Source organism: Sparus aurata, chromosome 1 (assembly GCF_900880675.1).
Source record: "Sparus aurata chromosome 1, fSpaAur1.1, whole genome shotgun sequence".
NCBI classification, from domain to species: Eukaryota; Metazoa; Chordata; class Actinopteri; order Spariformes; family Sparidae; genus Sparus; species Sparus aurata.
In genome coordinates this window covers 22,232,342-22,259,448 of record NC_044187.1, presented here as the reverse complement: position 1 = coordinate 22,259,448, position 27,107 = coordinate 22,232,342, and the positions used below count along the sequence as shown (strand labels likewise).

The window sequence follows — 27,107 nt, the reverse complement described above, 5'->3', positions numbered from 1 at the left end:
CACAACACCCACCCCAAACTTCATTTTGCCATTTCATGGACCCTCTGTGGTCCCCTGGCCACAGCTTGAGAACCGCGCTGCACTATGGGGCACGCTCCTCGGCGCCAGGGCTGGAGGGAGGCACGGACGAGAGAGGGAGCGTGAGCAGCAGGAGAAGGGGAGGAGGAGGAGGAGTAGAGGTGAGAGGTTGCAGCTGAGTTGCATGGGATGCTGCTGCTGCTGCTGCTGGTGGTGGTGGTTGTGCTGCTGGTGGTTGTGCTGCATAGGCTCCATCGCTCCTCCATCCCTCCCTCGGAGAGAATGGAAAAAACAAGGAGTGGTTATGTGATTCCCCCACAAGCCGGAGGAGAAGCGCACGGGAGAGAAAGGGATAGCGGGGAGGAGGAGGTGGAGGAAGAGGAGGAGGAGGAGGAGGGGGGGGGGCGTTTCCCTGCACAGTATAGCCTATTCTCACACTTCAGCATGGATACAATGTATGGCATATGGAGCTGCTTCTTCAGGGGAGCTGACACACAGATGGACGCAGCGGTAAGTTCAATATTCTGCGCTCATGTCTCCTCCATGAAAAGCGTTTTCTCTTTTTCCTTTTGTTGCTGGACACACAGTTCACAGCGCGGTGGTGTCTTTCTTTTTTTTTGTTGTTGTTTTTTTTGTTGTCTTTTTTTTTTTTTTTTTTTTTTGCTCCACCACTTTAGTGCGTCTTGATATTTGGAGATGTCTGTGCACATATTCTGAAGTGGACAAAAACAAGACTTGTAGATTTAAAGCTTCGGGATTGTAGCACGGCACGGCACGGCACGGCACGGGGATGAACGCCCGACGATCGATTCAATTCCTCGCTGGCACGCTTTGTGATTTGATGACTGAACAGGTTGGTCCCATCAGCATCACTCCCCAAGTTCCTATCAAACGACTTGATGGAGAATTGCACCTGCACGCAGCTTAATATTTAACCAGCAGCAGCAGCAGCGGCAGCGTGTCAGTCAGTCAGTCAGTCATCCCCCTGTTAGATAAAAGACAAAAGATGGTTAGAAAAATAAAATAAGATGGAAAATTCTCTTTCACGCTCCCCCTGCGAAGGGTTAAAGATTGAATCCAGGCTTGCCCCTCTGAACTGGGTTCTCCTTGTGAGTGCAAGCGGATGTATTTACAAACAAAGAAAGCTTAATATCCAAGCCTGTCACGTAGAAGACAGGTGCTGCTGCTGCTGCTGCTGCTGGCTATCTGCAATTTTACAGTGGTGTGTTGGTTGTCTGGTTATCTGGGCTAGTAGGCCAACTGGAGCCTGTGAGTACTCGGGCCCAGCAAAGATTAAGAAAAACCAAAGTGCCTCTGCTGAAAGTTTGACTCATTCTGCACTCTAAGCTGAATTTTTTGCAATAGCCATCACTTGGTCGTTTATTTATTTATTGTTTTTGTCTGGGTGGTGACTATTGGGCTGCACGCTGTAGCCAAAAAATGACTGGAAAGATTTGCTGTTGCAAGCATAGGCATAAACATCCTCATAACAGCGCCTTTAGTTCCAAGCAATTAAGCGGTAATGTGCGAGCAGCAGCCCCGGCGTCCACTCAGTCTCAGCCTCCATCTCCATCTCAGGCCTGTCTTGTCTTCCTGCTCCTCTGGCACAGCCACTTGTGACTCTGCATCCTATCTGAAAGCACCAGGTACATTAAAGGATTGATAGGTCTGCGTGCGTCAGACGTAAATATGAGGCGCAGACCGATTGGCTTTCATTAGGCCCTCCAGCTGGAGCCAGTCCACTTTCAATCAAGTCAATTCAGGAAATGGATTTTCTTTTAAATGCAAACCAGATGTCTTTCGCCATGACACAAAGTTCTTTATCCAGCGCACGCGGCTTTTATTGGGAACAAGCTGTCAAATGTAAAACAGACAGGTGACAGAAAACACATTTTAATAGTGCTTTCTGGAGGCACACCCATTGTATGTGAGAGTGACTCTCTCATAGCTCACACAGACACACACACACACACACACACACACACACTTACAGACAAACACACACACAGCAAAAAACTACACTAAAGCATGTCTTCAAATTAGACGGAGACATTCCAGTGACACCGAGCAGACACAGACCGGTCCTGTGTAGTGAAGAGGGCAGCAGCAGGGTGTATTTTTACACCAGATCTCTGACACCTACGTACATCTCTTCACAGCTCTTGGTGAGAACAGAAGACACGTCCACTTGAGTTGTCATCATCAGCGGCCCCAGACATGGACAGTTGGGATGGAGGAAGAGACGAGGAGAGAGAGGGAAACAGAGGGAGATGAGATGAGATGAGATGAGGAGAGAGGACTAGAGGAGGATAGGTAATGAGGGAGATGAGTGTCAAGATCTTCTCGACGTGATGGCTCGGGCGCGTTTCGTTGGCAGCCCCCCTTTGCAAATGACAGCGGGTTTGGATGTAGACTATCACAGGTGTGAGTGAGGTGAGAGGATTGTCGGTGGCAAATGGGAACTCTCCGGGAGTGTCAATTTCTTTTTCCTTTTTCTTTTTCTTTTTGATGGGCGAAAGGATGCTTTATGGAGGAACATGCTGATCTGAGGAAGGAGGATGGGGAAGCAGGAAGGAGAGGGGTGAAAGGGTAAACGCAGGGAAGAATGTGAATGACGACAGAGGGATCAGGGCAATTAGAGAGGAGAGGTTAAGAGGAAGTGGGAAAAGAGAAAGACAGTCAAGTCATGTTTGTGAACTAGCCAGAGTTTTCCAGTGGGAGCTGTCTGTGGTGCTGATGCAAACCCCCCGCCCCCCACACACACACACACACACACTTCCCCCAACCTCCTCTTTTCCCAACGACTCCCCTCTCTCTCTTGTTCTCTCTCCTCCTCAACCATTGATTGACAACTAGCGACTCTCTAATTGGAAAGTGTGGATAGGGAAGAGTCGGCCTTATTCTCTGTGGGACAAACCGGGGGAGGAGATGGGGGAGAGTCTAAAGGAGAGGGGAGAGGAGACAAAGATGGGCAGACAGAGATAGATGGTTCGGGGGGGGGGATAGAAGGAATGGAAAATGGAACGAAGGAAGGCATGAGGTGAGGAGGAGGGGATGGAGGTGAGGGCTGAACATCTGTTTGGTAATCAGTCTCCCCCCTCAGTGTGGTGTAACACACACTGACACCTATTTGATAATTGGTGAGCCTGCCCTCTCCCTCAGCGCTCGGCTAAACGGTTGCTTGATACCTGGGAGAGCAAAGGGACTAGCTGTTGGCAGTGCAATCTGTTTACTCGGTGCAGCCCAGGTAAAGATGCATCGCAGGCTGCCCGTATGTGCGTCTGTGTGTGTGCGGCTGGTGCGTAAAACTTACAATCGGCTTATTAGCCTAACAATGAGCTCAAGATGTGACTGTGAAATGTGTATTGTAACCTGCTGCTGCATTGTTATTCAAGGATAATTGTGATCTCTATTGTCTCTCTCATCGTAGGTGCAGCTCTTAAAGAAATTGCCTCCACACGGACCTCTCCTCCTTCCCCTCCACACTGCAATCTCATTCAAGAGTGTGGTAGCCGAAAAAGGGATGCAAGCGGACGAGGAGGAAGAGCTCCAGAGCCGAGAGGAGAGAGAGGAAGGGATGGAGGGGAAGGAGGAGGTGGGCCTCTTTGCTCCGGTCTCGACCACGGGTATTCTTGGGTTGATAATACAGATGTGGATGTTATTGCTTGAGAATACGCGTAGTCGAGTGGAAGCTTTATCATCTACATGGGACCAAAGGCAGACTCTATTCAGTCGAGCACAATGGCAGACACTTATCAATGTATAGCCAAGCTGAGGAGGTGACAGAAAGAAGTGGGGGTGTTTTTTTTTTTTAATGAAGCACCCAGAGGTGACTTTTTTTTATGGAAAAAGGGGGCTTATTTTGTTCAATCAGAAAGGTTTTTAAATAGAACGCAATCAGGGCCAGCCAAAAATCAAATCCAGCCGCTGAAAAGGTTTTATCATCGTAGGTTTATCAACCATGTCACTCCTTACACCTGTGGAGGAAATGAGTTTGTTTCGCTGGCTAGATTCGGGCTCTCCTGCGGAGGTGCTGGTGGGGAAGACTCGCAGCGTGCCACTAAGCTAAACCCCCCGGGCATTAGTTCAGGGAGCTTAACACAAAAGTCTCCAGACTCAGACGTTAATTCCAAACCTTCTTGATTACATACCCTTGTCAGTCAGTCGTGCACACAGGTGAGCCCATAATCTTATCAGTTGATGAGTGTCTTTCACAGCCCTTCACACTCTGCGCCAAACATGTTCCCTCACAAAGTTTGTAAAGAAAAACCTGCGCTGAAATGTTCGGGCTTCCTGTGCAATCGCGATGCCATGGGATGGTACATTTTAACCGTGAATAACCATCATCCCACTGCATAACCGACTACTCTTGCACTCCTATTTTTGACTCCCCGGCTCAAGCTAAAAATGTGTGAGAGTTTGATGCCTGTAGCAGCAACAGGAGACAGTAACACATGAGGACATGTCAAGGCTTGCACCCGTTGCTGACATTTCAGCATTCGGCTCAGCTGACTGGCTGTCATGTCGGATACTCAGGCGCGTGCACACACAGACTCACACACAGACACACACACACATACATAAACTGCATGAGGGTTCACATGATCTACATGCCAGTAGGGAAATCGGGGATTGATGAATCTAATAAAAACAAGCACACGGATACATCCCCTTACATATATGGATGCACACGCATCGCAGCTAGGTTCACCGGGTCCATGTGCCAGTGGGGAAATAAGGGGATTGATTGATTTTATGGGTAACTATTTTTAGTCACAATGATGGATGTTTATGTCTTTTATTGATCAAGTTGAGTTGTAGGTCTGAAGAAATCTTGGACGCCGGGGCAAGCTGATTGATCAGGTAGCATAGGTGTTGGAATAAAACATTCTGAATTACATTTTGGTACATTAGCATTATTGCTAAGTATTATAAATTAGAAAATCAACATTGCATTGCAAATTCAGCAATATATTAGCATCTGTTTCGCAAATGTGCCCATGACGAATTACACCCCTATCATTTACTATTTTATGATTTCTTACTCCTGCGTAAGCAAATCTCTTATTTATTAGCGCAGTATGTAATTATAGTTATTCAAATCTTCACGTTGTGTAAACTTGTTGATTGGGCAAAGCTCTTTCTGTGGTTTTGTGTGTATTTGTGTGTGTGTGTGCTTCTAAGCAACAAAATGACTATTGTGAGCACAGCTCCAGGTGCCTAGCAACCCGAATCGCTCTGTTTCCTTGGCAACAGTTGCCGCGCACTCACTGTGTGGGTGATTGGCAGCCTTGACAACGGAGACGGGGTGACACTTGACCTCGCGTGCTGAATGGGAGAGGAGAAATAGAAGAGAGGGGGAGGGAGTGGGAGGGGACGTGCAGAGACAGATGAGAGACTAAGTGATAATCACTCTCCATTGTAATCATCCTCCAGCATGTTTCATAAGGCGTCGGCAATACCTCTCCAGCTGGGGTCCATCATCAAACACAATGCAGAGCAGTGCGCGCATGCACGGACACACTCTTCCTGGGTGGAGAGAGCCCAGGCAGGCACTCCACATCTCATCTATTATCACTCAGCGCTGCCTGGTGCACAGCCTTGCTACACTGTGTCTTCTTTCATTTGTGATCTGCTACATCCCGTGCTCTGCGGGGATGAATGGATGCTGGACTCCTAAAAATGTGCCACGGTCACAGATGCCGCAGGAGAGTAGATCAGAAGCTTTTACTTTACTCAGATATTTCACTTTGAAACCGCCAGCGTCTTTGATGCCTTTGGATTTAAGTGCTGTAATTAAAGTAAAATGTGTTTTGGTTGGATTCTCCTTCCATTCACGAGCTGAGGGTGTCCCATTGTCCAATCAAAAAGCCTGTTTTTAATGGCTCACCCAACTGTGTGTAACGCTGAATCAAAACTGGAACCGTGGAACAGTACAAACTCAAATAAAAACCACACATTTGGAAGTTGAGTCTGTTCTTTCACCTCATTCAAATTTGACTATTTCATCTGTTATATATTCAACACAAGGCTGTCATTTATGTTTTTTATCCCAGTACTGGCACCTATAAAAGCATAGTTGATTTTATTGACTTTATTAATCATCTTTACACAATCTCAGGTTCTTTGACGATTCATCTAAAGCTTAATTGGTACTTCTGAAGTTGCCCCTCCTTTTTTCACCAGCTGATGGTGCTCAGTGCTGTACAGGATATGGCCACATCAGATCTGATAATTTTGTCTGGTTTCCTGCTCCCTTAATCAATAAACGAATGCATAAAAGCAAGACTGCTGTATTGATTAAACCAAATCAAGGTTGCATAAACACATTTTGATCACTAAAAGAAAGAGGGTTTTTCAGGTCTGTGAATATTTGACTCACTGTGCAATGCTTTGACTGGAATTATTATTCTTATGCAATCAAAATACATTTAATTTATTACACAATAAATAAAAGAAAAACCAACCAACACTTGCTGGTTTCAAGTCTTATTGCTCCTTTATTTCCAAGATCACACTTATCAAATTCATAATGTTGCTATTAACACTGATGGCTGTTGCATAGAAAAATAGCCCCCAATATTATAACTTGATTTCTGGATTAGATGACATTTCTCTGTACAGACGTGCTTAACAACAAACATCATTTGTACTTCTTGAAAATGTTTATTTCTTGGAACATGTAAGCTATAAATGCACAATCAACTGAAAAAAAATGAATGATTTAAGAACAATTCAAAACTTTTGAATGTAGCAGCTAAGCTTACACACAGTCATTCCTCTCTCCTATGGAATGACCTAATGTTGTGACACAACTCTTTATGAGGATGAGGAGAGCTGTGGGTAATAATTACTGTGAACGAGACCCGTAACATTATGCCTGGACTGTGAAAGCCAACCTGGAAATTGAGGTCCTGCTGCTAGTCTCAGTTTGTAAGAGAGAATGACTGCTTTCAACCTGTTTCTATAAAGAGCCACACATTCACACCACTCTCTCATGTTTACTTAAAAAAGTGTTATGTTCTATTGATTTCACATTAAAAAAGCCAAAACGGGATGCCTCTTCTGTTTAAATTAAATGTGTGCAGCTCACAATATCTCACCGTTTAACACAAAATAAAAATCAAGGAACGCAATTTCATAATCTTCAACAGCTACAGTTTAAAAGCTTGTCTGAGCTGCATCTTAGGGATCTCTGAGAACAATCCAAAAGATTTTTTTTTTTTTTTTTTTTTTTTTAAAAGGAAACAAATATTGAAAACAACTCAATGTTTTAAGATAAATCAGGTTACAACAAATAGAACAAATGATGTCATAAATCCCAGCAGTCAGAAATAGTGTCGTGGCTTAAACAGAAACTGGAGAAGACAACAGGAACACTTCAGAGCCATTTTGCGCAAAAGAGATTCATAAATGTCCCTCGACCAGCTTGATCATTTTGGGCCCACGACCACCACCAGACACATCCTCATCCTGTTCCTGAAAGACATCCAACTCCATGAGGGCTACTGATTGGCTGCTTCACAGGCATCTATCCAATCGCTGTACACGTCAACTGGCTCTGACAGATCTGAAGAGCAATGTATTAAGGATAAAAAGAATGTTGTTGAGTTTATATCAGTTGGGCGCCCCAGTAGCTCAATTGGTAGAACACACATCTCATGTACAGAGGCCTTTTGCTGCGTGTCACCCCCCCGTCACTCATCATGTTTTCTGTCCTCTCTCTATACTGTTCCATCAATAAAGCTATGAAAGGCCCAAAAAATCCTTAAAATAAGAGTTTATATCCCTGCAGACCATGGGGATATTAACATTGGAAATCAATACAGAAGGGAAAACAAAATGTGAACGACTGCCAGGAAAGAATGGTTGTAGGGAGAACAATCCTCCAGCCATAATCACATTATGAATCTCTGCACCATTTAACAGAGTAAGATCAAGAAATATCTGCTATTTTTCTGACAGCCAATTATTTGAACAAAAAAATTTAAAAAAAGACGTTTCTTAGAACAGTCTCCAGAGATTGCACATATAAACATAGCCTGTTATTTCAGTATGTACAGGGAAAGCTGAGCTGTTGAGCTTTTGCTGCGTGAAAGGAAAGTTAAGAAACGTTCTCTCACCTCTAACCTTTTCTGAAATCTGTCATTTTAAATGTAGATAGCCAAACATACCCCACGTTCCCTGTTGTTAACTGCCTGCATTTACGAAGATTTTTTTTCTGATGACGTCACAATCATAAAATAACAATTCTATCATCCAGACTTTATCCATGCTATTCTGTACCAGATGTTGGGTGTGATGTGCAGTTTTGTTGTTCGCCAACTGCAAAAATGATGAGAAAAGATTTAGCTGTTTCACTGTAGGAAGAGATCTTTAAATGTCCTGGTGACAATAGTTTAGATGCAGGCTGTTTCACATGAAAACCTTATAAAAAAATAAGTTAGTGTAGATGCAGACTGAGTTACTGCCAAGTGTAGGGCCCTATGAAATCCGTTTTATTTTTTCCCAAATTCCGTTTTATTTTTTCCCAAATTCCGTTTTTTCCGTTTTAATTTTTGGGAATTCCGTTTTTTCCGTTTTAATTTTTGTGAATCCTGATTTACTCTTATTAAACTACTAAAAACAGTGTGTTTTCAATGTAAATAACTCAAATGTACACAAATTAAATAGAAATTACCTTAAATTAATTGAGGGGACAAACATATTTCCTCAATACTGTACCGTACAGTACAGTAAAGTGCATCAAAAATATTTTGACTTCATCATGTCTTCATACAGTAGTATATTTTGTGTTTTTATGGGTTTCATTGAATAAAAACATGGTCAGCTCTCAGGCAGATCCAGAAAAGCCTCCTAGCCCAGGCAGAGTCAGCTAAGAAGGCTGTGGCTAACGGGGCTAGCTAGCTAACAGCAGCTACTGTTGCCAGCAGTTAACAGTCACTCTGGTATTATATGCAAATAATATGAATCGGACAGTGGCTAACTCTGACGCATTACACCTTTAATTATGATTTCTCAGGTCTGCTTCTTTGCAAAACAACAGTTCACCTGACACACAAGTCGTTCGGGAACTGCTCGGCTCTGTACTGAGGGGTAAATGTCAAGTTTCTCAGCTTTTTCGCCGACGAAGACGGAGCCGTGGGCAGCCACTTCGGCATGCTTGCATTGTTTTGACAGGAGAGCTCAGTCTGTGGGGAGGGGGAGCGGCGGCGACTTGTTGTGCCACCCAGATTTGGTTCCTCCCGTGCAGTTTTCCCCAGACAAAAGTTCCTCTTCCACACGAGAACAACATTTCAGTGAAATTATGTCAAATTCCGCGATATTCCGTGTTAAAAAGTAGATTCCGTTTTAATCGGCCAATTCCGCGATTCCGTCCGCAATTCCGTGATCGCGGAAATCATAGGGCCCTACAAGTGAGCAAACTCCCTTTGCTGATGAAGACGGCAGGCCGGGGCATACTCCGTCAGAGTTGAGTCTCACCACATTTTGTTTGATGGCATTTAAAACCAGCCACATGGAAACTGGTGACCTAATGTGTAACAAACTTAACTGCATTGCTTGGTGGGTGAAATGCAGCTAGAGAATTTCAGACTCCTTCTTCACCTCAACAAAACTGATCAATCACAATGTGAAGTGATGAGAATGTCGGTTTCTGGTAAGAAATGGTCAGACACATCCCAGATTAACCCAATATCAGAAAGCTGTGGGGGAAGGGAGTCTCTGAAACCTTTCAACCAACTGACAGGCACTTCTGACAGAGTATATTGGGCCCTAATAGGATCCAGTCGAAGGGCCCTGAAAAACCAAGTAAGCGGACGTTTGAGATTGATTTGTTCAACTACTATGAGCAGGGCCGAGACAAAAACTTTCGTGCCAAAAGTTGATAAAATTGGGTTTCCAAACAGCACAGTTGCGTAATTATTATTTTGAGTGAGGATACAAGTGATGGGGGTCTGGAACTCCTCCAAGCAGACGGTGCATGATATTATCCCAGTATTTCTGCTCCTCTCCCTGTTGACAAATTCAAAAGATGGCAACAATCACCTCAACGAACAACAAATCAAACTTGGTTTCAAGTCGTCTTGGAATGAGCGTTTGGAAAAACTTTACATACATTTTAACGTCACATGACTTCTCGTGGTTGCAGAACGGACAGGTGAACTGAGAATCCAGATCTCCCGTCATCTTCTTCTTCGGAGGGGGCTTTCTTTTGGACTTGCGGCGACCCATTGTGCACAAACCGAAGCAGGTCTCTGTGTGAGGAAGACAAAAACACGGCGGCTTCAACGTGGAGAACAAAACACAAAGCATGTGAAAACACCGGTCTGGAAAACAACTGGGGTCAGAAGCTGTGGCACCATATTGTTGGCAAAGTTAGCGGGCTAACTACCGTTAGCATGTTTGTTGTTGATCCCCAGGAAAACATAAATCGCTTCACAATAAAAAGACGAGTTAAATAGAAAGCTGGTGAGAAGACGTCTTTCACTGTGCCTCGACTGGTCCCTGGTCTACCAAATATGTCTAGATAAAGTTATTCTATAAAAGTTCAGTCTTGTTTACCTTTGGAAGTAGAAAATTCACGTTGTGGTTATGAGGAAAAGGCTTTCTGAAGACCCGCCACCGGCAACTGTTCGCGTTAAATGATTGGAGGAGAGCTTGTGCGCTCGACGGTCAGTCATTGGCTCACTGATGTGTCAGTTGATTGGCAGTGACGTACCAACGTCTGACACCAGCCCGCGTGGTGGCGACAGAAGCTAGCTCAGGTTGGGTGTGTTCCCTAAAATACTCCATGTTTGATGTGTTTACATGGCCTCCAACATGCTGGAAATGTAGAGTTAACTCTCTAGACATCTCGGTAGTTAGTTTGGTGTTGTCACATTTCATCAGTGGTAGGTGTTGATGCGATATGATGACGTTACAACTGACCATCAAAACATTGTCACCGAAGCTAACGTTAGTTTAGTTTGTACCATTCTTCATAGCTCGTCAACAAGTAAAAGCAGCTAACCTTACACAATGAATACACTGAATTCCACCAAAGAAAGGAATCAGATTTAGGTGTACTGTCTATATCAGTGTAAGGTTTTCACAATGTAAGGTCTGTTAGTCGTGCACAACAATAATCAAGAGAAATATGGAAGAAAAAAGTCTTTTTTCAAAATTTTACTTACTAACGTTACGTAATTTAAGTCCGCAATTTGAGGATGAAGCAGAGAAGATGCCATGCATGACCAAAATGCATCTTCCTGGTTAGAAAATGACGAAAATGCATCTGCCTGGTCAACAAAATGACCAAATTACATCTTCCTTGTTCACAAAATGATCAAAATGCATCCCTCTTAGTTAGAAAAGTTACCTAAATGCTCCCTTCCTTTTAACAGTATGACCAAAACGCATCCTCCTTGTTAACATGGCATCCCAACTCTCCATCCCCTGAACAGCACAGACAGTTCAGGGACAGAGGGGTTTCTGAGTTGAATATGTTAGCTTAATCTGCCTGACTTATTGATCTCTCTTCTAAATGAGTGAGAAGCTGTGGTCCGAACCATGGCTCCAAAATATCATTAACCTAACTGTGCTGTATTTTGATAAGTCCATGGCATTCCTGTCAGTTCCGTCTCAGATCTATAATGTTCTTGAAACTATACACTATAAATACTCAACTCCATACTATATTCTAGTCTGTATACTCTATACTCTTGTCATCTTCTACATGATCAAAGTGACAAGAAGCAACTTATTGTCAAGGAGACGCTCACAGACACATTGCTTCCTCCTGTAAAATGCCTATAATTGTTTAATTATCACTCAGTCAGTGCTGCGGAAAATACACCCCAGACTCAGAGACCTTTAACAAAATCTTTAATGGAGACGTGATGAGAGATATTCTTAATTAACAAAGCACCTACTGAGTAAAAGTACAATAAAGGCATTCAAATTGAGTGAATGTATATTGTTCCGAGAAGGACAAAACATTATGTCTGCTAAATTTATAAACCTTCTTGTCGGACATGATTATAAAAACATTAATTGAGGTTTCATGCAGTGTATAAATGTTCTGTTTTTACGTGACATTAGATCTTCAAATAATGGTATTTTATTCACTGACACATCTGCTGATAATTTTTGTTTGTTGTTTTGTAAAATGTTAGAAAATGCTAATACAGGTAAATATTGGATATGTGTGACAGCATCAAGCTAGTGAATTTACAATTACATAACACTATGAAATAAAGCCACTCAAAGACACATAGTATAATCAAGATTTATTTTGTATGAGACCTGTGTGAAAATGTTCATTATCAAGTAAAAACCAAAAACTCACAATATCTATTCATACGTTTGTATTATTCTGCATGTTTGATTTGTTATGTAGTAACTTTCAGTGATGTGGACGGTGAAGGAGGTCGGTCTGGGCGTGGTGGCCGTCTCTTTAAGTGTGGAGCTGATTGTCTTGCTCGTCCGTCGCCTCAGGCCTCGAAGAACCCTCAATGAGGTCCTCTTCTTTCCCACGGAGACGGCCTGTGTGGAGCACATCTTCACTTCCCGTTCATCTGAGTAAGTGAGACATAATCTCTGTATTGAGTTAAATGAACCAATGTACTGTACATTTTATCTCTGCATCAGTGTTAACTGTGTTGTGATAATAGCCACTAATACAAATATTCGCAGCCCCAAGATGCTTTCACTAAGTGGATTTAGTCAGTGTGATTACTATTCCTCATCCAAATCCTTTTTCACTTCACAGGACAATTCTTTTATCTACTGAATAATAATAAAAAATAAATTAAATTACACCCAGAAAACACATTTTCACATAAGTATGAACAAGAGCACTTGGGATATTTGCATTTCTGCCAGCTTTAAAACTGTGTAAAACTAACTTAAATGCATGTTGCTGAATAGAGCTATTGTAATCTGACAGCGGGTGTCCTCACTTTCTGGACAACCTGGGTGAAAGACTGAATATATGAATTGTAAAAATGTTAAGTATACGCTACAGAAGGTCAGCAGATGATTAAACAAGTCAGCCTTTTCTCTTCTTTTCTTGTTTTCTGCTTTTCCAGTACCTGCCTCTGCTTGTTGGCTCATGGTGTGGAGTCCTCTTTTACCCGCCTTCTGCGACACATCCTGTCTGCTTCCTCCTCTCTGGACCTGTGTATATTTGCCTTTTCCCACATGGACCTGAGCAGGGCTGTATGCATGCTGCACAGAAGGGGCGTCACCGTTCGAGTCATTGTTGACAAGGACTACGTCGCCATCACTGGTTCCCAGATAGGGGTCCTCCGCAAGGCCGGTGAGGGAAAAAAAATGTCTTCATACTCTGTGACTGAAATTGTCACTATGACAAAGCATCCTTTTGCCCCCCAGAAATACACAAATGCAGACTGAGGGGGACATATTTAGCACTTACAGAGATATTATTTGTTAAAAAAGTCACACCAGCTTCTGTGGGATCATTATTAAAGACAATTTTCACTTGAAATACGGGAAGGGACTACTCAACTAACGGTGCTCACCCTGAGTTCCCGGACTATCAGTGTCATTGTCAGTAAGTCTCACAGGGGTTCCTGCGTGGTGAATAGAGAGATGATAGGAACTGTCGGGGTGAATGGAGGTTCAGTCACAGTAATCAGGCTCCCAAAGCTCTCAAAGATTTTGTGTCACGTGTCAGACTCACACTGTCTCGCTTTCCCCCTCAGCCCTCCGCATTTAATCAATTACTGCCGCTGCATATGGTTAAGTAAGAATTAAGTAAGTAAGAAATTGGCAACCAGACAGTGAATTTCATTAGGTTAAGTGTTTCCAAGTGTGTGTGTATGTTGACTGCAAACCTCATGGAAATGACTTTGGTGCGAGGGGCAATCAACCCCTCTTTCCATACCATCTCTGGTACGTTTGGTCATTGTCTGCAGAAACCTTTCATACCCAAACAGCTGAATATGACTGGCACTAAGCACAGTGCTCTGGTTTTATCTGCTGTCACTGGATGGGGTAGTTTTCCCTCATAAGAGGGATATTCACTGATGTATATGGGACCTGAAAGGTTATTGAAGGGGCATCCTCTGGACTGCTTGTCTCTGAGATGCAAATCTTTATCATCCAGTTGCATTTACTCTCATCCATTGTGTTTGTGCCCTCTTCATGTTGAGCTGAATATATTTTTAAAAGACAAAAAGTCATGGAGCGATTATGGGGGGGGTCAAAGGGACATGGCACTTTTAAGAGAAATGCTCCAGAAAATTGACTCTTAAAAACTAATTTCTGGTAATTGTTTTTCACTTGTTAAAGTGAAATGCACTTAACCTTTAAAGAGACAACCTGCATACCAGGATCTAATTAGTAGTCTACATAACAAATCTCCGAGAGTAATGCTTCCGTCTTAGATCTGTTTCATTCTGCACAGCTGAGGTGAAACTGTGCAAAGGATTGAACAAGTATTTCTATCAAACTCTCTATCACAAATTGTATTTGTTTGTATTATTTTATTTATAATGGATGTACTAAGTTAAACATACATAATGTGACTTCTTCCGCTAGGGGGAACCAAACAAAGGACATTTGCCAAGGGCTGTGTGCATGGGGCCGGGTGGAGTGGGGGGGCATAGCTGCTGATGAGCTGCTCAGAGCAGGCCAGCTAAGAAAAATTAACACCTCATCGGAGTCTGCTCGGATCTGGACCCATTTATCGATGGGGGGGAGAGCTCAGAGATTACTTTTTAAATGTTGGGATGAAAAAGTGGTTTTATCTTCACTCCTGTTTGTTAACCTGACTGCAGCAGTGATCTGCGCGTTGACCTCCATTGTCGAGTGTTTTATGTAGCCACTGTAATGTTGAGAGCCGATTTTAGCTGGAGGGTGAGATATACTTTACTTCATGAAGACATTACAGAAAGGGGGGGGCGGAAAATAACAGTAGGAACCTGAGTAGCTACAGATGACCAAATGAGACATTCCCTTGCGTATATTTCTCTGGGTGTGAACCTTCTCCTTCTCCACTTTTGTGTTGCAGATTTTCTATCCAAAGCATTTCCTTTGCTCAGACTGGATACAAGAAATAAACAAGTGTCTCGTGATGATATGTTGAAGATGAGAACATTCATGTGACTTAAAATGTTATTTGCTGACTGCTGTAAGCTTTTGATGAGGCGCTGTTGCCGTGGGCTTGAATAGTCTATGAGGCCAAAGCAGCAGTTTAAATGCATTTAAATTTGTTTACCCTGTACAACTCCTCAGGTCATGTCAGCACTGTCTATTACGAAAGTTCTAGAAGACTTCTAAAGAGCAGGAATATTCATTGATATTTGTTCATCTCTACACATATCCAAGGCATTAAAGAATTACCCTCCATCCTTTCCCCTTTCTATCCTCTTCGCAGGGATCTGTGTGCGCCGCAGCGTGGGCTCTGTGTTCATGCATCACAAGTTTGCGGTGGTGGACAGACGCCTTCTTATCACCGGCTCCCTCAACTGGACACTGTCAGCAGTGCAGGGGAACATGGAGAACATCCTCGTAACTGAGGAGCCAGACCTGGTGAAACCCTTCATCAAGGAGTTCCACAACTTGTGGGCGCACAATGATCCGGCACGACACCACAGCTCAAGTGACCAAAACCCTGCTCACTTTACAGCTAGAGCTTAAGATTGTAAGGTTGGCCACAAAGTGTCTACGGAATTTTATCTTCTTTTATTTTTTGTGATGTTACCTCTAGTTTTGAGCGACTTGTTTACGTTATAGGGAAGTTACCGCTCAAGATGATGCCACTTAATTTCAGATATATCTCGGAAGAAAACCTGTCTCCTATTGAATAACGGTTTTGTGTGAAACTGTATCAGGCTCATTCTGCAGTTGAGAGTTCCTTTTTGGTTTGTTTTTTTCATATGTTTTATAAAGAACAATGACTAGAAATAGTAGAACTAGTTGAACTATTCTGCACAGGCAGAAGAAGATAGTTGAGCTTCAAAACCTTGCAATGAGGGAAATATCCACAACATAGATTTGTTCCAGTTCTAAAGGGACTACCTCTGTTAAGTTCTTAAGATAAGAATACGTTCTTAAATAATGTTTAAATTCCGTCAATATCTACCCACTCTCATGCTGATGTGAGGTCAGGTAACGTTTTCTAGTCCATAAAACATTTCTGTAAGTAATAAGTAAATTAAACGGCTCCAGTGTTCATCCTGAGTCTACAGAAGTGACGGGATCCCAAATTAATTTGAAAAGGCGCTATTCCCACCCTTTCTTTACTTTAGTCGCTAGGCTAAAAGCATTAGCTCAACTGCACCTCAAGGGTGTGAAATTACAGCTTTTCACATCAATTTGGGATCTCAAAGCATCTGTGGACTTGGATTAAGCTCGACAAGCTGTAGGGAGATTTTCTCTTTTTCTGTTATTGTTATTTTTTATTTACATTTTAAAACAAGTCCCTGTCTACCTCAGTCGTTTAAAAGAACGCTGCACAATGTTTTGCTTTGAAGCTCCAGAAATGTTTTTGTGGACAATGAAACTTTGCCTGACTTTCCATTAGCATGTGGGTGAATAGGATTGTCGTTTTTGGGTAAACTTATCTTTTAATGTTTTTAAGTTTACATCACAGGTTGACATTAGGCAGTATAACAGTTCTCCAGTGAAGTTATCAATGTAAAACTCTGTCCTCATAGTCATCATATAATCTATATAAATAATGCTATATTATTACCAATTTATATAAAATACCATATGATAATGAACTCATGATACACTTTCAGAATTATAGAGATTACGGAGGAATCTGAGTTTCATGTCTTTGTTTGATATACAATCCACAGTTTACATGTGTATAATTCTAATTTACACTGTCTGGGGGAGGGGAAAAAACACTGTATAGTTCAGGGTGTGCTCCTGCTGTCTCAGGGAAGATGTTGTGCCAAGCACCAATAAAACCGCTCTTCCACACTGCAGTTTTGGCAGGTCTGTTGCATCACTGCCCCGCAGCTGTAGTTTTCCTCTTGCTCCAACATGATTTACTCTGTCTCAAAATCACAAAAAAGGCTTTACAGAACAAATACACACCAGCATTCTCCTTACTCCACAATACCATCCTTTTAGATATGCGAACACAAGTAGTCTTGATTCTGGTCTGGGCATGATTCAGTGTGCCTGGGTGCATGACTCCCCTGCATTGCTCAACAGTCAGGCTGATGCTTGTAGATAAAGGCCAGAACTGGTTTGTCAGACTGAAGACTTGTAATAATTCAGCAGCTTACTCCTTGGAAGTTTAGCGTACTAAATGGAAATGTTAGACTTCACGAATCAGCTGCTATATTTTATCCACGGTACAAATGATCAATGTAACTTGGAGGTCATGAGTTTGGATGCGTTACTGGTGCGTAACGCCTGCACCATTCAACACACAGCAGCAGGGCCGTCTGAAGTTTACTGTTGAAACTGCGTCAAGTGGACAGTGAGGGATCAGATATAACCGGAAATATGGGGATGTAACTTTCAGATTAAAGGTGTTGTGGGTCAATTGCGCGAGCGAAATGTGTTTTTGTAGCATCATATCACTTTTGCTTAAACCAATTGTTGATTAACCATTTGGGCTATTGAAGTGCATTTGTTTTGGCAGTACTTCTAATTGGTACGTGTACGTTCATCAAACAATAAAGCCCTAATTAGATTATTAGAAGATGAAAATCAATACAACAAAGACATGGGAAATAGAAAGAGTTACAGAATTAAGGAATTATGCTTTATTAATAATAAAGAACATACACATTCTATTCACCTTTAACATGCAGATATGACACATGTAGAAGGATATATACACAGAGAATCATAGAACTTAATCTACCAGGTATAAAAAACATATATGTATAGTATACATATTATACAATTGTGCATACAGACACAATTGCAAGGGGACGTTAAATTGCATATGATACTAACAGGTATTGCGCAGGGCAGGTGCACGGTGTAAATATATGTACTGCCAGCATTTATAATATACACAGGCTATACAGATGAGAATAGGGACTGAAGCCATATGTCACATATTTGCATTCACATTTACTTTTCGAACGGCTGCTTTTATTCTGAAAGGGTTCCCAGGAAGCGCCGTGTATACACTCCGGCTGGCTTGTCTCGTGCTCACACTGTGCGTGTCCCGGTGACAGGCACATGCACCGTCTGGAGATCCGGGAGCTGAGCGCCTGAAGAGGAGCGCCCGACAGCAGCGCACACCCATCGGCTCTGAGGTGGAGGTGGAAGACGGCAGGAAGGAGCGACAGACAAACAAACAGGGAGGAGACAGACTCGTAAACAACATCCGAGGTGAGAGACACTCACGGAGCATTCTTTTCTGTCACGGCGCAGCGTTTGTTTAAATGTCACCAGGTTTGCGGTTGAGCCGCCGTATGGTAGGCAAATTAGCCTAACTGTAACTACAGTGTCAGCTTACGCCTCACACCCTCTAATGTTGACGGAGTATCAGGATGGTTCATGTACAAATAATATGATTGATTGTGAGTGTCAACAAGTGTCATGATCCAGAGTGTGCACACCCCATTTCCATCAACTTCAGCCACACTTCAGACCAGATGTCAACATCCGTCGGTCCTGTAGCACGGCGGCCTGTTGTCTTTCACCCAGCATTACAAACCTCCACACACCAGTTTGCACTTCTTTTCCACGCTCATGTCCAGGCGCATGCGTGGATATCGCTATACAACAGCAGTAACCCCGCCGGCCAGTACCTACTTTATGGTGTTGAAAGTGGTAAATGCTGAGCCGGTCTCCAGAGAGATCACAGCAATCAGGGAGGAGTGTAGTGCAGGCTCTATGACAAGGGGGGGGAGGAGGGTGGGTGGGGTGGATGTGTGTTTGAATGGATGGCTCGGCCTCCTCATGATGCAGAGAGATGGAGGAAGGAGAGAGTGTGGAGAGGGTTAGATATGGATGGATGATGACAGGAGGGATGCATAGATGGATGAATATGAGGGAGAGTAGAGGAAGATAAATGGGTGTGTGTGTGTGTGTGTGTGTGTGTGTGTGTGTGTGTGTGTGTGTGCGCGCGTGTGTGTGTTTAAATGGGAGTGTCAGTGTGTCGACGAATGGTCAGATGTGTGATGAATGAAACAGAAGGAGGGGCAGAGGATCTATTACCCCTTGCCCACCGCTCAGCGTCTACTGATCCCATAAGTTCGTGTCCACGTGACGGATGTCCAGGGAGGGCAGTGGGTGAGGGATGGAGGGAGAAACCGCGGAAGGAGCACGCCTCGGCCGTGATTCACAGCACGGGGATGAGAGCGCTTGAGAGGGATGAAGGAGGGAGACGGACAATTTTTAAAACAACACTTCCATTTTCCAACAGCTGGATGTATTTTCAGGCATGTGAGGGCAAACCTGAATTCTCGAATAGCGGAGATTCCTCACTTTGACAGTCGAGCACATCAGTGCTCTCCTCTCCTACATCCAACGCCCACACAGTGTGTAAATAAGCCTGATGGAGTCAAATCATAACCATCGCTCATGTCAAATGCCAACTCTCCAGATCAGGTCTTTAGCTGCATGTTCTCCCCAAAATAGACTGTTTATCAGCTGAAGAAATACTTGACATACTTGTTGCGTGTTGCAACCCAGTAGCTGGGGTTACAGGGGTAGTCTTCTATCCGACTGGAATCATTCTGATTAGAGATTCCAACTTAAAGGTGCACTATGTAGGGAAGACATTTAAAGAGAGGAGAACGACAGAGAACACGGATGGAATTTGGGGTTGATTGAACCCCCAACTCTCCATTTGGAGGATGTCCATTCTACCTACTGAGCCGCAGCAGCAAAGTGGTTCTACCCGCTGTGAAGTGTCGAATCTACTGTAACTACACCAGCAGAAAAAGAAGAGGAAGAAGAACCTTTACTGAGGAAATTCAATTCATCCACTCTGTTCGTTAAATATATTCCAAGACCGATTGGATTCTGGCTTTGTTCGACGTCTCAAACACTTGTTTGAACAACTCGCTCAACAATCCTTAAATCTTTTAAGATCACAAACAAAAATGTTGTAGTGGTTCTGTTTTTCTACCACCATGTTTTTCTCCCTCCCAAAAATGTCCCCTAATGTTGGTCTCTAATGAGGAATAATGCAGCAAGAACACATGTATTCCAACCAAAGAGAACTGATCCATTTCATGGAATCGATCTGATTCATTCAGATTGGGTGAGATCAGATCAGTCTCTTCCAAGTGATCCAATATTCCAGTGTTTGACATCCTGGGAATGAGACTCAACTATCGTTCCCTGGAATGTTAGTTTACTGCGCTGTATGTCATACATGTATAATATTCTGACGTTGATATGTATTCTGGTGTGTTGCTGTTTGATGGATTAAGCTTTTAGTCTATAAAATGATGGAAAACATTGGAGTGAAGGGTTTTGGATAAGTTTCCCCGAGCCGAAGCTGATATCTTTAAATCTCTAGTTGTGTCCGACCAACAGTCTAAAACCAAAAGAAAATTACAATTATATCAGAGAGAAGCAGCAGATCTGGAACAAAAAATGTTTGGCGTTGAATTGATAAATTAATCGTTTCAGCACAAGTTGTCTGCATAGTCCTTGTATGGTCACGAATTTCATCCATCCTTCTCCTTGACAGATGGCATCAGCCAGAGATCCAGGGACGGGCCAGGAGCAGAAGGATGCCGCCGACCAAAACTTTGACTACATGTTTAAGCTGCTGATCATCGGCAACAGCAGCGTGGGAAAGACCTCCTTCCTGTTCCGCTACGCAGACGACTCCTTCACTTCAGCCTTCGTCAGCACAGTGGGCATCGACTTCAAAGTCAAGACCATCTACAGGAACGACAAGAGGGTCAAACTTCAGATCTGGGTATGGAAAATATACTGAGACACTGATTTGAAAATATGATATATAAACAGTATTAATCTCTACATGCTGGTAAGAGATGTCTCTAGTTTTGAAATGTATTTAATTCACAGTGTTCAATTTTCTGTCCAAGGACCAATTAGTGAGCACTAGTAGTGAGATCTCAGAGCCCATCGGCTATCGTCTGATTTAACAGCAACAGCCTATATTTCGGGCTTTGGGTGTACGATATCTCGCTTCCCAGGATGGTGAAGGTTTATCACTCTTAAAGCCTTCACTTGACCAACCCAACCAACGTAGGCAACGAGTAATAGACAATCAGAGACTCAGTAGGTCAGGTCATGACTTCGCTAGCCAGTGTAGCCAATGGATGTATGGATAATGGATATCCGTGCCAAGAGTTTCTCTTCTATGCGTCAGTCATATTTTACAGTCCAATTAGCTACTTGAGATGTCCAGACAACATTTTGGCAAATATCTATAAACATATATCTGCTAATCTCTAAAAAAAAAAAAAGCATCATCAGACACTTGTTGCTGGGTTCTGCGATAGCTCTTTGGCCCACTTTAGCTGAATGTAACCAAAGCCCACTCAAATATAATGGTCAATACTTTACAAACGTAAACCAGAATGCTTCTGACACCAAATCTTGTCCATTGCCGACAGGTTCTGAACTCATACGCACGCTGAATGTTATCAAATATCAAATAATCAATATGTGACTATCTTAATATATTGTATCTTAAAGCAATATTTAAATTATGTTATTATTATTATTATTATTATTATTATTATTATTATATGGTATTATGGGAACTTTTGTGTTTGTCATTTTACCGACTTGGACTGTTGTGCTGTGGAACTGAAACTGTGCAAAGTGTCCTTACAATGACTCACAAAGAAAAGTTCATGAAATATCCTTTACCTTCCTTCACCTTCCTGCTTTCAAACTGTTTGTATGCACACAGTCTAGTTTCTCCTCTGCAGCAGGAAGAAAGAGTGGAAGTCTGGCAGATAAGAAACTATACAAACTGATGTTTACTCAGTGCAGAGGCTGAGTTACAGTTGACTGATTCAACTCAGCACACAAAAGTTTGAGTGCTGAGTGTAAAAACCTCATGTCTGCAGTTTTACTTGATCAAGTTTTTTATGTAGTGCTTTTTATGTAGTGCCGCTTGCCTTGTATTTGAATTGACATAACAAATGGCAGAGAGCCTGGAGGAAAATTTAATTAGTGACCTTGTTTGAGCCTCAGTTTTTTGTTATCTCAAGACTAATCTACCTCTGTGCATGTTTAACCGTTAGCTCAGGGCAAGTTGTGTCAGAATTAACCCGTATATCTGCACAAAGACACTGTTGGGAAGGATTTGGGTAGCTGAATATGGATGAAAACACACATTTTATTCTTATTTTTTGCTTCAAAGTAATTCCCCTTTGTTCTGTTTGTGGAATGAAAATATAATTATGACACACAAACACTCTAAATTTAAACCCAGATGTAATTGTTTTAGTCGGGTCAGCACAGAATTTGCTGTCTCACATTCTTACAAATTATGATTTTATTTGACATGTTATGGTCAAATGTAGTCATAGAAAATAAGAACTATTATTGATCAATTAGATGGATGCAAATGTATAAAGTAATCAAAATCCATCACCCATTTTACAGACCTTTTCATGTGCCTGGTGTTTAAAAAGAAACATAACCCTGCACTGATAAAAGGGCCACCATTGACTCTCAATATTAGAAAAGCCAGATATGGATCACGCTGTACTGACCTTTAAGTCTCAACACACCAAGGGTTGTTTTATCATTCCGTTCAAGAAATTTTGGTTTTGGCCCCCTCTTGACCAAAAGAAGACAGGAACAAAACATTTGCCTAGTTGAGTTCGTTTAGCAGTCCGTAGTCTGCATAGCTAAAGCATATTTTTCCTTAGATAATAAACAGCAATAATCAGACAGTTTTATCATAATTATTTAAAGGTGCAGTATGTAAGAATTTGCCACCTGTCAAACTGATCAACGGGGCAGCTAAATGCTGCTAACAGTAGCTACCATTGGCCAGTTAACTGAGGTAGCAATGGAGCTAGAGGTCCAGACTGTGAGCTGGGCGCACCAGGGACGTGTAGGTGCTCACACCACTAGCAAAGGAGCTTTGCACCAGGACAGACCAGGCCAGGGCTTGCTGGTTAGCATGCTAACTTCAGTAGATACCTCTTCAACATGATACTTCACATTTTGTTGATAATTTGTAGTTAGATTTTTAATCGTTCCAACTAAAATTCTTGCATATTGTGATTTTGATTATATATATTTTTTCTCTAGAAGCATCTGGTGGGCCAATATGAACCTCATGGCCCCACTTTCGGCAGCCCTGTTTTGTAGGATTAATAGTCTAGTTAGCCTACAGCAGAGATATCAGTTTATAAAAAGCTGTGACACTCACATAACTGAGGCCTAAAGAGCCTCCTCATAATTTCCAGTAGAAAGCTCAGGGAGCCTTTTTCATTACAACAAATAAAAATTACACTGTAGAGAGCAAACAGGTTGACACATAATATATCAGCAAAACGGAGTGTAAAACGCTGCAGTCTCTTTAATGTCAGAGCTGTAATTTACTCGAGGTAATTAACGGCATTTACCTCTAAAAACACAGCCGAGTGAAAAGTGCTTTTGAAAGTGTTGTTACGTAACACACACTGTTTATCGTCACCCCGTCCCCTAGTTTGCCCTCTTACACGCTGCTGCCTGTCATGGATGTGGCGTAAACTAATTTCTCACACTGTGGAGTTAATGACAGTTGATGTTTAACATCGTCCCCAGACGGCAGGGTTCATGAAAGATGCATGTGTTTGAGCTGCTGGAGCTGAATGTGCTTACTGCGCAGACTGACACCCAGGACAGATCTATTACTGAATGTTAGTGGAAGGCACGGACTCACCCACAGCACTGCTGTTAGATGAAAGTAATACATCTTCTTTTTTTTCTTTTTTTTTTTAGCTCAATATATTCAGCATAGCATGGCTTCTCTGCTCTGCCTAACAATGATACAGTTGCATACTTTTTCACAAGGAAGGGAAAATGGCTGCTGAATGGATGTCATGGGGCCATTAAAAGGAGATGAGCTCATTTTTATAAAACCCTGCACCAAAGTTTAAGACGGTGGTGACACCTCATGTTGTGACTCTCACAGTGTGACTGCTCAGACATATAATGTGGGACTCTGCAAGCTGTAAATCCTCACCTTCAGAGTGAACATTTATACCTTAGATTCATCAGTTAAACTCTCATTTTTTTTATCCTCACCAGATCTGTAATCTGTTAATGCTGTAATAGTTTTCCCACAATCAGAGAGCATTAACAAGAAAAATAACATCTTCAGACCTTTATTTTGCCCCTTGAGGCATGGCTGCAGAGCAGGGAGCACATCCTGGTGTATTTACAGGGTGTGGCAACAATCAACACATGCAGGGAGGGATTAACTTCTGTTACAACAGAGTTAATGATTCACCGTTCCTCCTCGGGAAGCAGGTTAACCATTTCTTTTCTTCCCTCAGGAATCTTTCAATGAAAGGAATACGTTTGTTGTTAAAGTTAATGATAAGGATTATACAGTATGTGCGGGAAGGGAAGTAATATAACTGTGACTATGCTGTTCTCTTGAGATTGAGATGTGCTTTAGACAATAAAAGTCCCCCAAAAAGACCCAGAATTTCTCAGGTGTGTCGTTTCTTTACAGGACACAGCCGGGCAGGAGCGATACCGGACCATCACCACAGCGTACTACAGAGGAGCCATGGGGTTCCTGCTGATGTATGATATCACAAGCCAGGAGTCATTCTGTGCTGTACAGGACTGGTGAGTAAACCCCCACATGTAACATCAAGCTGCCACCTTGTGAGCCTGCGTGTGTGTCTGTTATCCATTAGGTGAAGACACATGTTTGGAGTTGGCCTTTTATGTTGTTGTTATTGGTTGTCTTATGACCTGGAGACACCCTGCTGCTCTTTTGCTTTGTGTAAATACACAAAACTAAACTTGGCAGAATTTGTTCCATTTCTGCAGCAATAGCATACAGCAAGGAAAAACTGCAAATAACCACAAACACAGTAAAAAGTTGTTCATATAGAGACACTTATCTGACAATTGACCTCCACTAATTGTAAAATATTTCCTGTGTTCAAAGTGTAAAGACCTACTGATTAAAATCCTACGGAACAACAGCAGTAATGACAGCAGTAATATTTGAAATAAATACCGGCAAATGAAAAGCTATATATATAATGGCCCTTTTCAGTGTTATGCATTTATATACATCATAGTAAATATATATAATGATATATATAATATTAAATATTACAGTGGTGGAAGAAATACTTGTATCTTTTACTTGAATAAAAGTATCAATACCACTCAGTAAAAGTCCTGCATCCAAACTCTTTCTTTAAAAGAAGAATATACGTGTGCAGTAGTACGATATGTTTAGGATCAAATACCCTTAAAAGTACTACAAGTAATGATGTGACTACAAACCTGACCATACTGATCATGTGACCATTTGCTAACATGTAAATGAAAGAACCCAAAAGTATTTTCCTCTGAGATGTAGTGTGAGTAGAAACAGAAAGAATCAGAAAATGCTAATACACAAGTAAAGTAAAAGTACCTCAAGATTGCACTTCTGTATGTAAATGTTGTTAGTTCCATTCCAACACTTTATTATATAACAATATTATCATTGATGGCTCATTTTTATTGCCACAGCCGGTTGAGGTGGAGTCGACATTACCTTTGAGATAAATATAATGGAGTGAAAAGGACAATTAATGTTGTGTTGGCGTTTCCCAGGGCAACCCAGATCAAGACGTACTCGTGGGGGAACGCACAAGTAGCGCTGGTTGGCAATAAACTGGACCTGGAAGATGACAGGCAGGTCCCCACTGAAGATGCCCAACGACTGTCTACAGAGCTCGGTCAGCACACACACACACACACACACACACACACACACACACACACACTTTTATCACACAGTCAGCAGAAACACACAAACCAAACATCAGTTATTAATCATCTCTCACTCTTCTTTCTCTCCCCGCTCTCTCCAGGCTTCCAGTTCTTCGAGGCCAGTGCCAAAGACAACATCAACGTGAAGCAGGTTTTTGACAAGCTGGTGGACGCCATCTGTGAGAAGATGAACGAGAGCCCCAACGGTGAGGCCAGTCCATCGGCCAACAACAAGGGAACCGACCTGAAGGAGACGCCCCGCAGCAGCCAGGGCGGATGCGCATGCTGATAGCTGGAAATTCATAGAAAGCGGGTTTCATACTCACAGTCAACAAGCTCTCATTGTGAATGTACTTTATCATATGTTACTGCAATACTATCATGGATGCTTGGCTTCCCTTGTTTTTCATTTGATCTTTTCCCGACTTGGTGGCGACTCCTCATTGTAATTTGAATGCGACTGTTACGCTGAGATGCCAAAGAGCTGCTGTGCCTTCTGCCCGACACCTCTGCTTTACTCTGTCTAGTCTAGTGGGTGAACACAGCACCTGTTGCAGGCGAGGACGTGAATGAACGGCGTTGAATCAGGTCGGCATGGAATGGAAATCACTGTGATTTACTTTCATCATGCTGCCCCCCTGTGGGTGTTGCATGAAAATACATCACTGTGACTCCTCACCGCACACTGTGTATCCTGTGAACCTGCCCCCATGTGATCCTGCTGAGGAAGAAAAAACTCACTCACTGTTCGGTCCAAAGTCAAACATACCTGAAGGTTGAGGTCAAACATACCTTGATGGTGCTGTGTCATTCCAGATCCATCCGTGTGCGTCGTCCTGTTTTAGAGGGATATTCTCATTTGCTTTTAATTTATAGCTTCCTGTGTGTTTTTTATTTTTCTTGTTTTGATCGTTAATGCTTGTTCAATATTTCATTTTCCAAGTTTATTGTGTCCCTCTAAAAGTTGAGATTAAAAGATGTGGATAAATACATTATGTCTGTTGGTTTTTGTGAATATCAATGAATGCTACTTTTCTGTATCAACCAACTTTTGAATTATAAGAAATTATTCTACACAGTGTTGACACTTTTTAGTAATCAGTAATCAGTGTTTTCCCATTCATTAAAAAACGAAATTTTCATAAACTGTGTGTTTATTCCCAATATTAAATTATTTAATTCCTTGAATTGGCTGCTTTCTATGAAATAGTCATTGA

The 27,107-nt window shown here is 42.3% G+C and overlaps 3 protein-coding genes across 9 annotated transcripts; 2 read left to right on the top strand and 1 right to left on the bottom strand.

Annotated features, from left to right (window-relative positions):
• Positions 1 to 6,495: 6,495 nt before the first annotated feature.
• LOC115580303 (transcription elongation factor 1 homolog) lies at positions 6,496 to 10,734 on the bottom strand. 2 transcript variants are annotated; one of them, XM_030414531.1, is made up of 4 exons: positions 10,582 to 10,734; positions 10,136 to 10,274; positions 9,962 to 10,032; positions 6,496 to 7,588 (listed from the first exon to the last, which is right to left on the bottom strand). In XM_030414531.1, exons 2-4 carry the CDS (start codon positions 10,249 to 10,251, stop codon positions 7,524 to 7,526), a joined length of 252 nt encoding a protein of 83 aa, XP_030270391.1. In that variant the 5' UTR covers positions 10,252 to 10,274; positions 10,582 to 10,734; the 3' UTR covers positions 6,496 to 7,523. The 2 variants fall into 2 exon arrangements, with proteins under 2 accessions (XP_030270391.1, XP_030270401.1); XM_030414541.1 differs by lacking the exon at positions 10,582 to 10,734 and adding an exon at positions 10,412 to 10,562.
• pld6 (phospholipase D family, member 6) lies at positions 9,804 to 18,300 on the top strand. Of its 6 annotated transcripts, none has more exons than XM_030414521.1 (5): positions 10,775 to 10,910; positions 12,398 to 12,579; positions 13,089 to 13,318; positions 15,401 to 15,667; positions 18,177 to 18,300. In XM_030414521.1, exons 2-4 carry the CDS (start codon positions 12,410 to 12,412, stop codon positions 15,661 to 15,663), a joined length of 663 nt encoding a protein of 220 aa, XP_030270381.1. In that variant the 5' UTR covers positions 10,775 to 10,910; positions 12,398 to 12,409; the 3' UTR covers positions 15,664 to 15,667; positions 18,177 to 18,300. The 6 variants fall into 6 exon arrangements, with proteins under 6 accessions (XP_030270372.1, XP_030270343.1, XP_030270362.1 ...); XM_030414492.1 differs by having other exon boundaries at positions 18,103 to 18,221; XM_030414512.1 differs by lacking the exons at positions 10,775 to 10,910; positions 18,177 to 18,300 and adding an exon at positions 9,804 to 9,828 and having other exon boundaries at positions 15,401 to 16,961.
• LOC115580274 (ras-related protein Rab-3D-like) lies at positions 18,153 to 26,882 on the top strand. Its single transcript, XM_030414462.1, has 5 exons — positions 18,153 to 18,333; positions 20,651 to 20,884; positions 24,623 to 24,741; positions 25,732 to 25,856; positions 25,992 to 26,882. The coding sequence occupies exons 2-5, from the start codon at positions 20,651 to 20,653 to the stop codon at positions 26,177 to 26,179; spliced, it is 666 nt and encodes a 221-aa protein (XP_030270322.1). The 5' UTR covers positions 18,153 to 18,333; the 3' UTR covers positions 26,180 to 26,882.
• The last annotated feature ends 225 nt before the right edge of the window (positions 26,883 to 27,107 follow it).

What these genes read in the sequence shown, in the direction of transcription:
- LOC115580303 (XM_030414531.1), bottom strand. Translation starts at nt 10,251, where the DNA reads ATGGGTCGCCGCAAGTCCAAAAGAAAGCCCCCTCCGAAGAAGAAGATG. An exon ending in AAGTCATGTGACGTTAAAAT is followed by an intron (nt 10,033 to 10,135) that starts GTATGTAAAGTT and finishes ATTTGTCAACAG; the next exon opens with GGAGAGGAGCAGAAATACTG. An exon ending in GTTCCAGACCCCCATCACTT is followed by an intron (nt 7,589 to 9,961) that starts GTATCCTCACTC and finishes ATTGCTCTTCAG; the next exon opens with ATCTGTCAGAGCCAGTTGAC.
- pld6 (XM_030414521.1), top strand. Translation starts at nt 12,410, where the DNA reads ATGTGGACGGTGAAGGAGGTCGGTCTGGGCGTGGTGGCCGTCTCTTTA. An exon ending in TTCACTTCCCGTTCATCTGA is followed by an intron (nt 12,580 to 13,088) that starts GTAAGTGAGACA and finishes CTGCTTTTCCAG; the next exon opens with TACCTGCCTCTGCTTGTTGG. An exon ending in AGGGGTCCTCCGCAAGGCCG is followed by an intron (nt 13,319 to 15,400) that starts GTGAGGGAAAAA and finishes TCCTCTTCGCAG; the next exon opens with GGATCTGTGTGCGCCGCAGC.
- LOC115580274 (XM_030414462.1), top strand. Translation starts at nt 20,651, where the DNA reads ATGGCATCAGCCAGAGATCCAGGGACGGGCCAGGAGCAGAAGGATGCC. An exon ending in GGGTCAAACTTCAGATCTGG is followed by an intron (nt 20,885 to 24,622) that starts GTATGGAAAATA and finishes GTTTCTTTACAG; the next exon opens with GACACAGCCGGGCAGGAGCG. An exon ending in ACGACTGTCTACAGAGCTCG is followed by an intron (nt 25,857 to 25,991) that starts GTCAGCACACAC and finishes CGCTCTCTCCAG; the next exon opens with GCTTCCAGTTCTTCGAGGCC.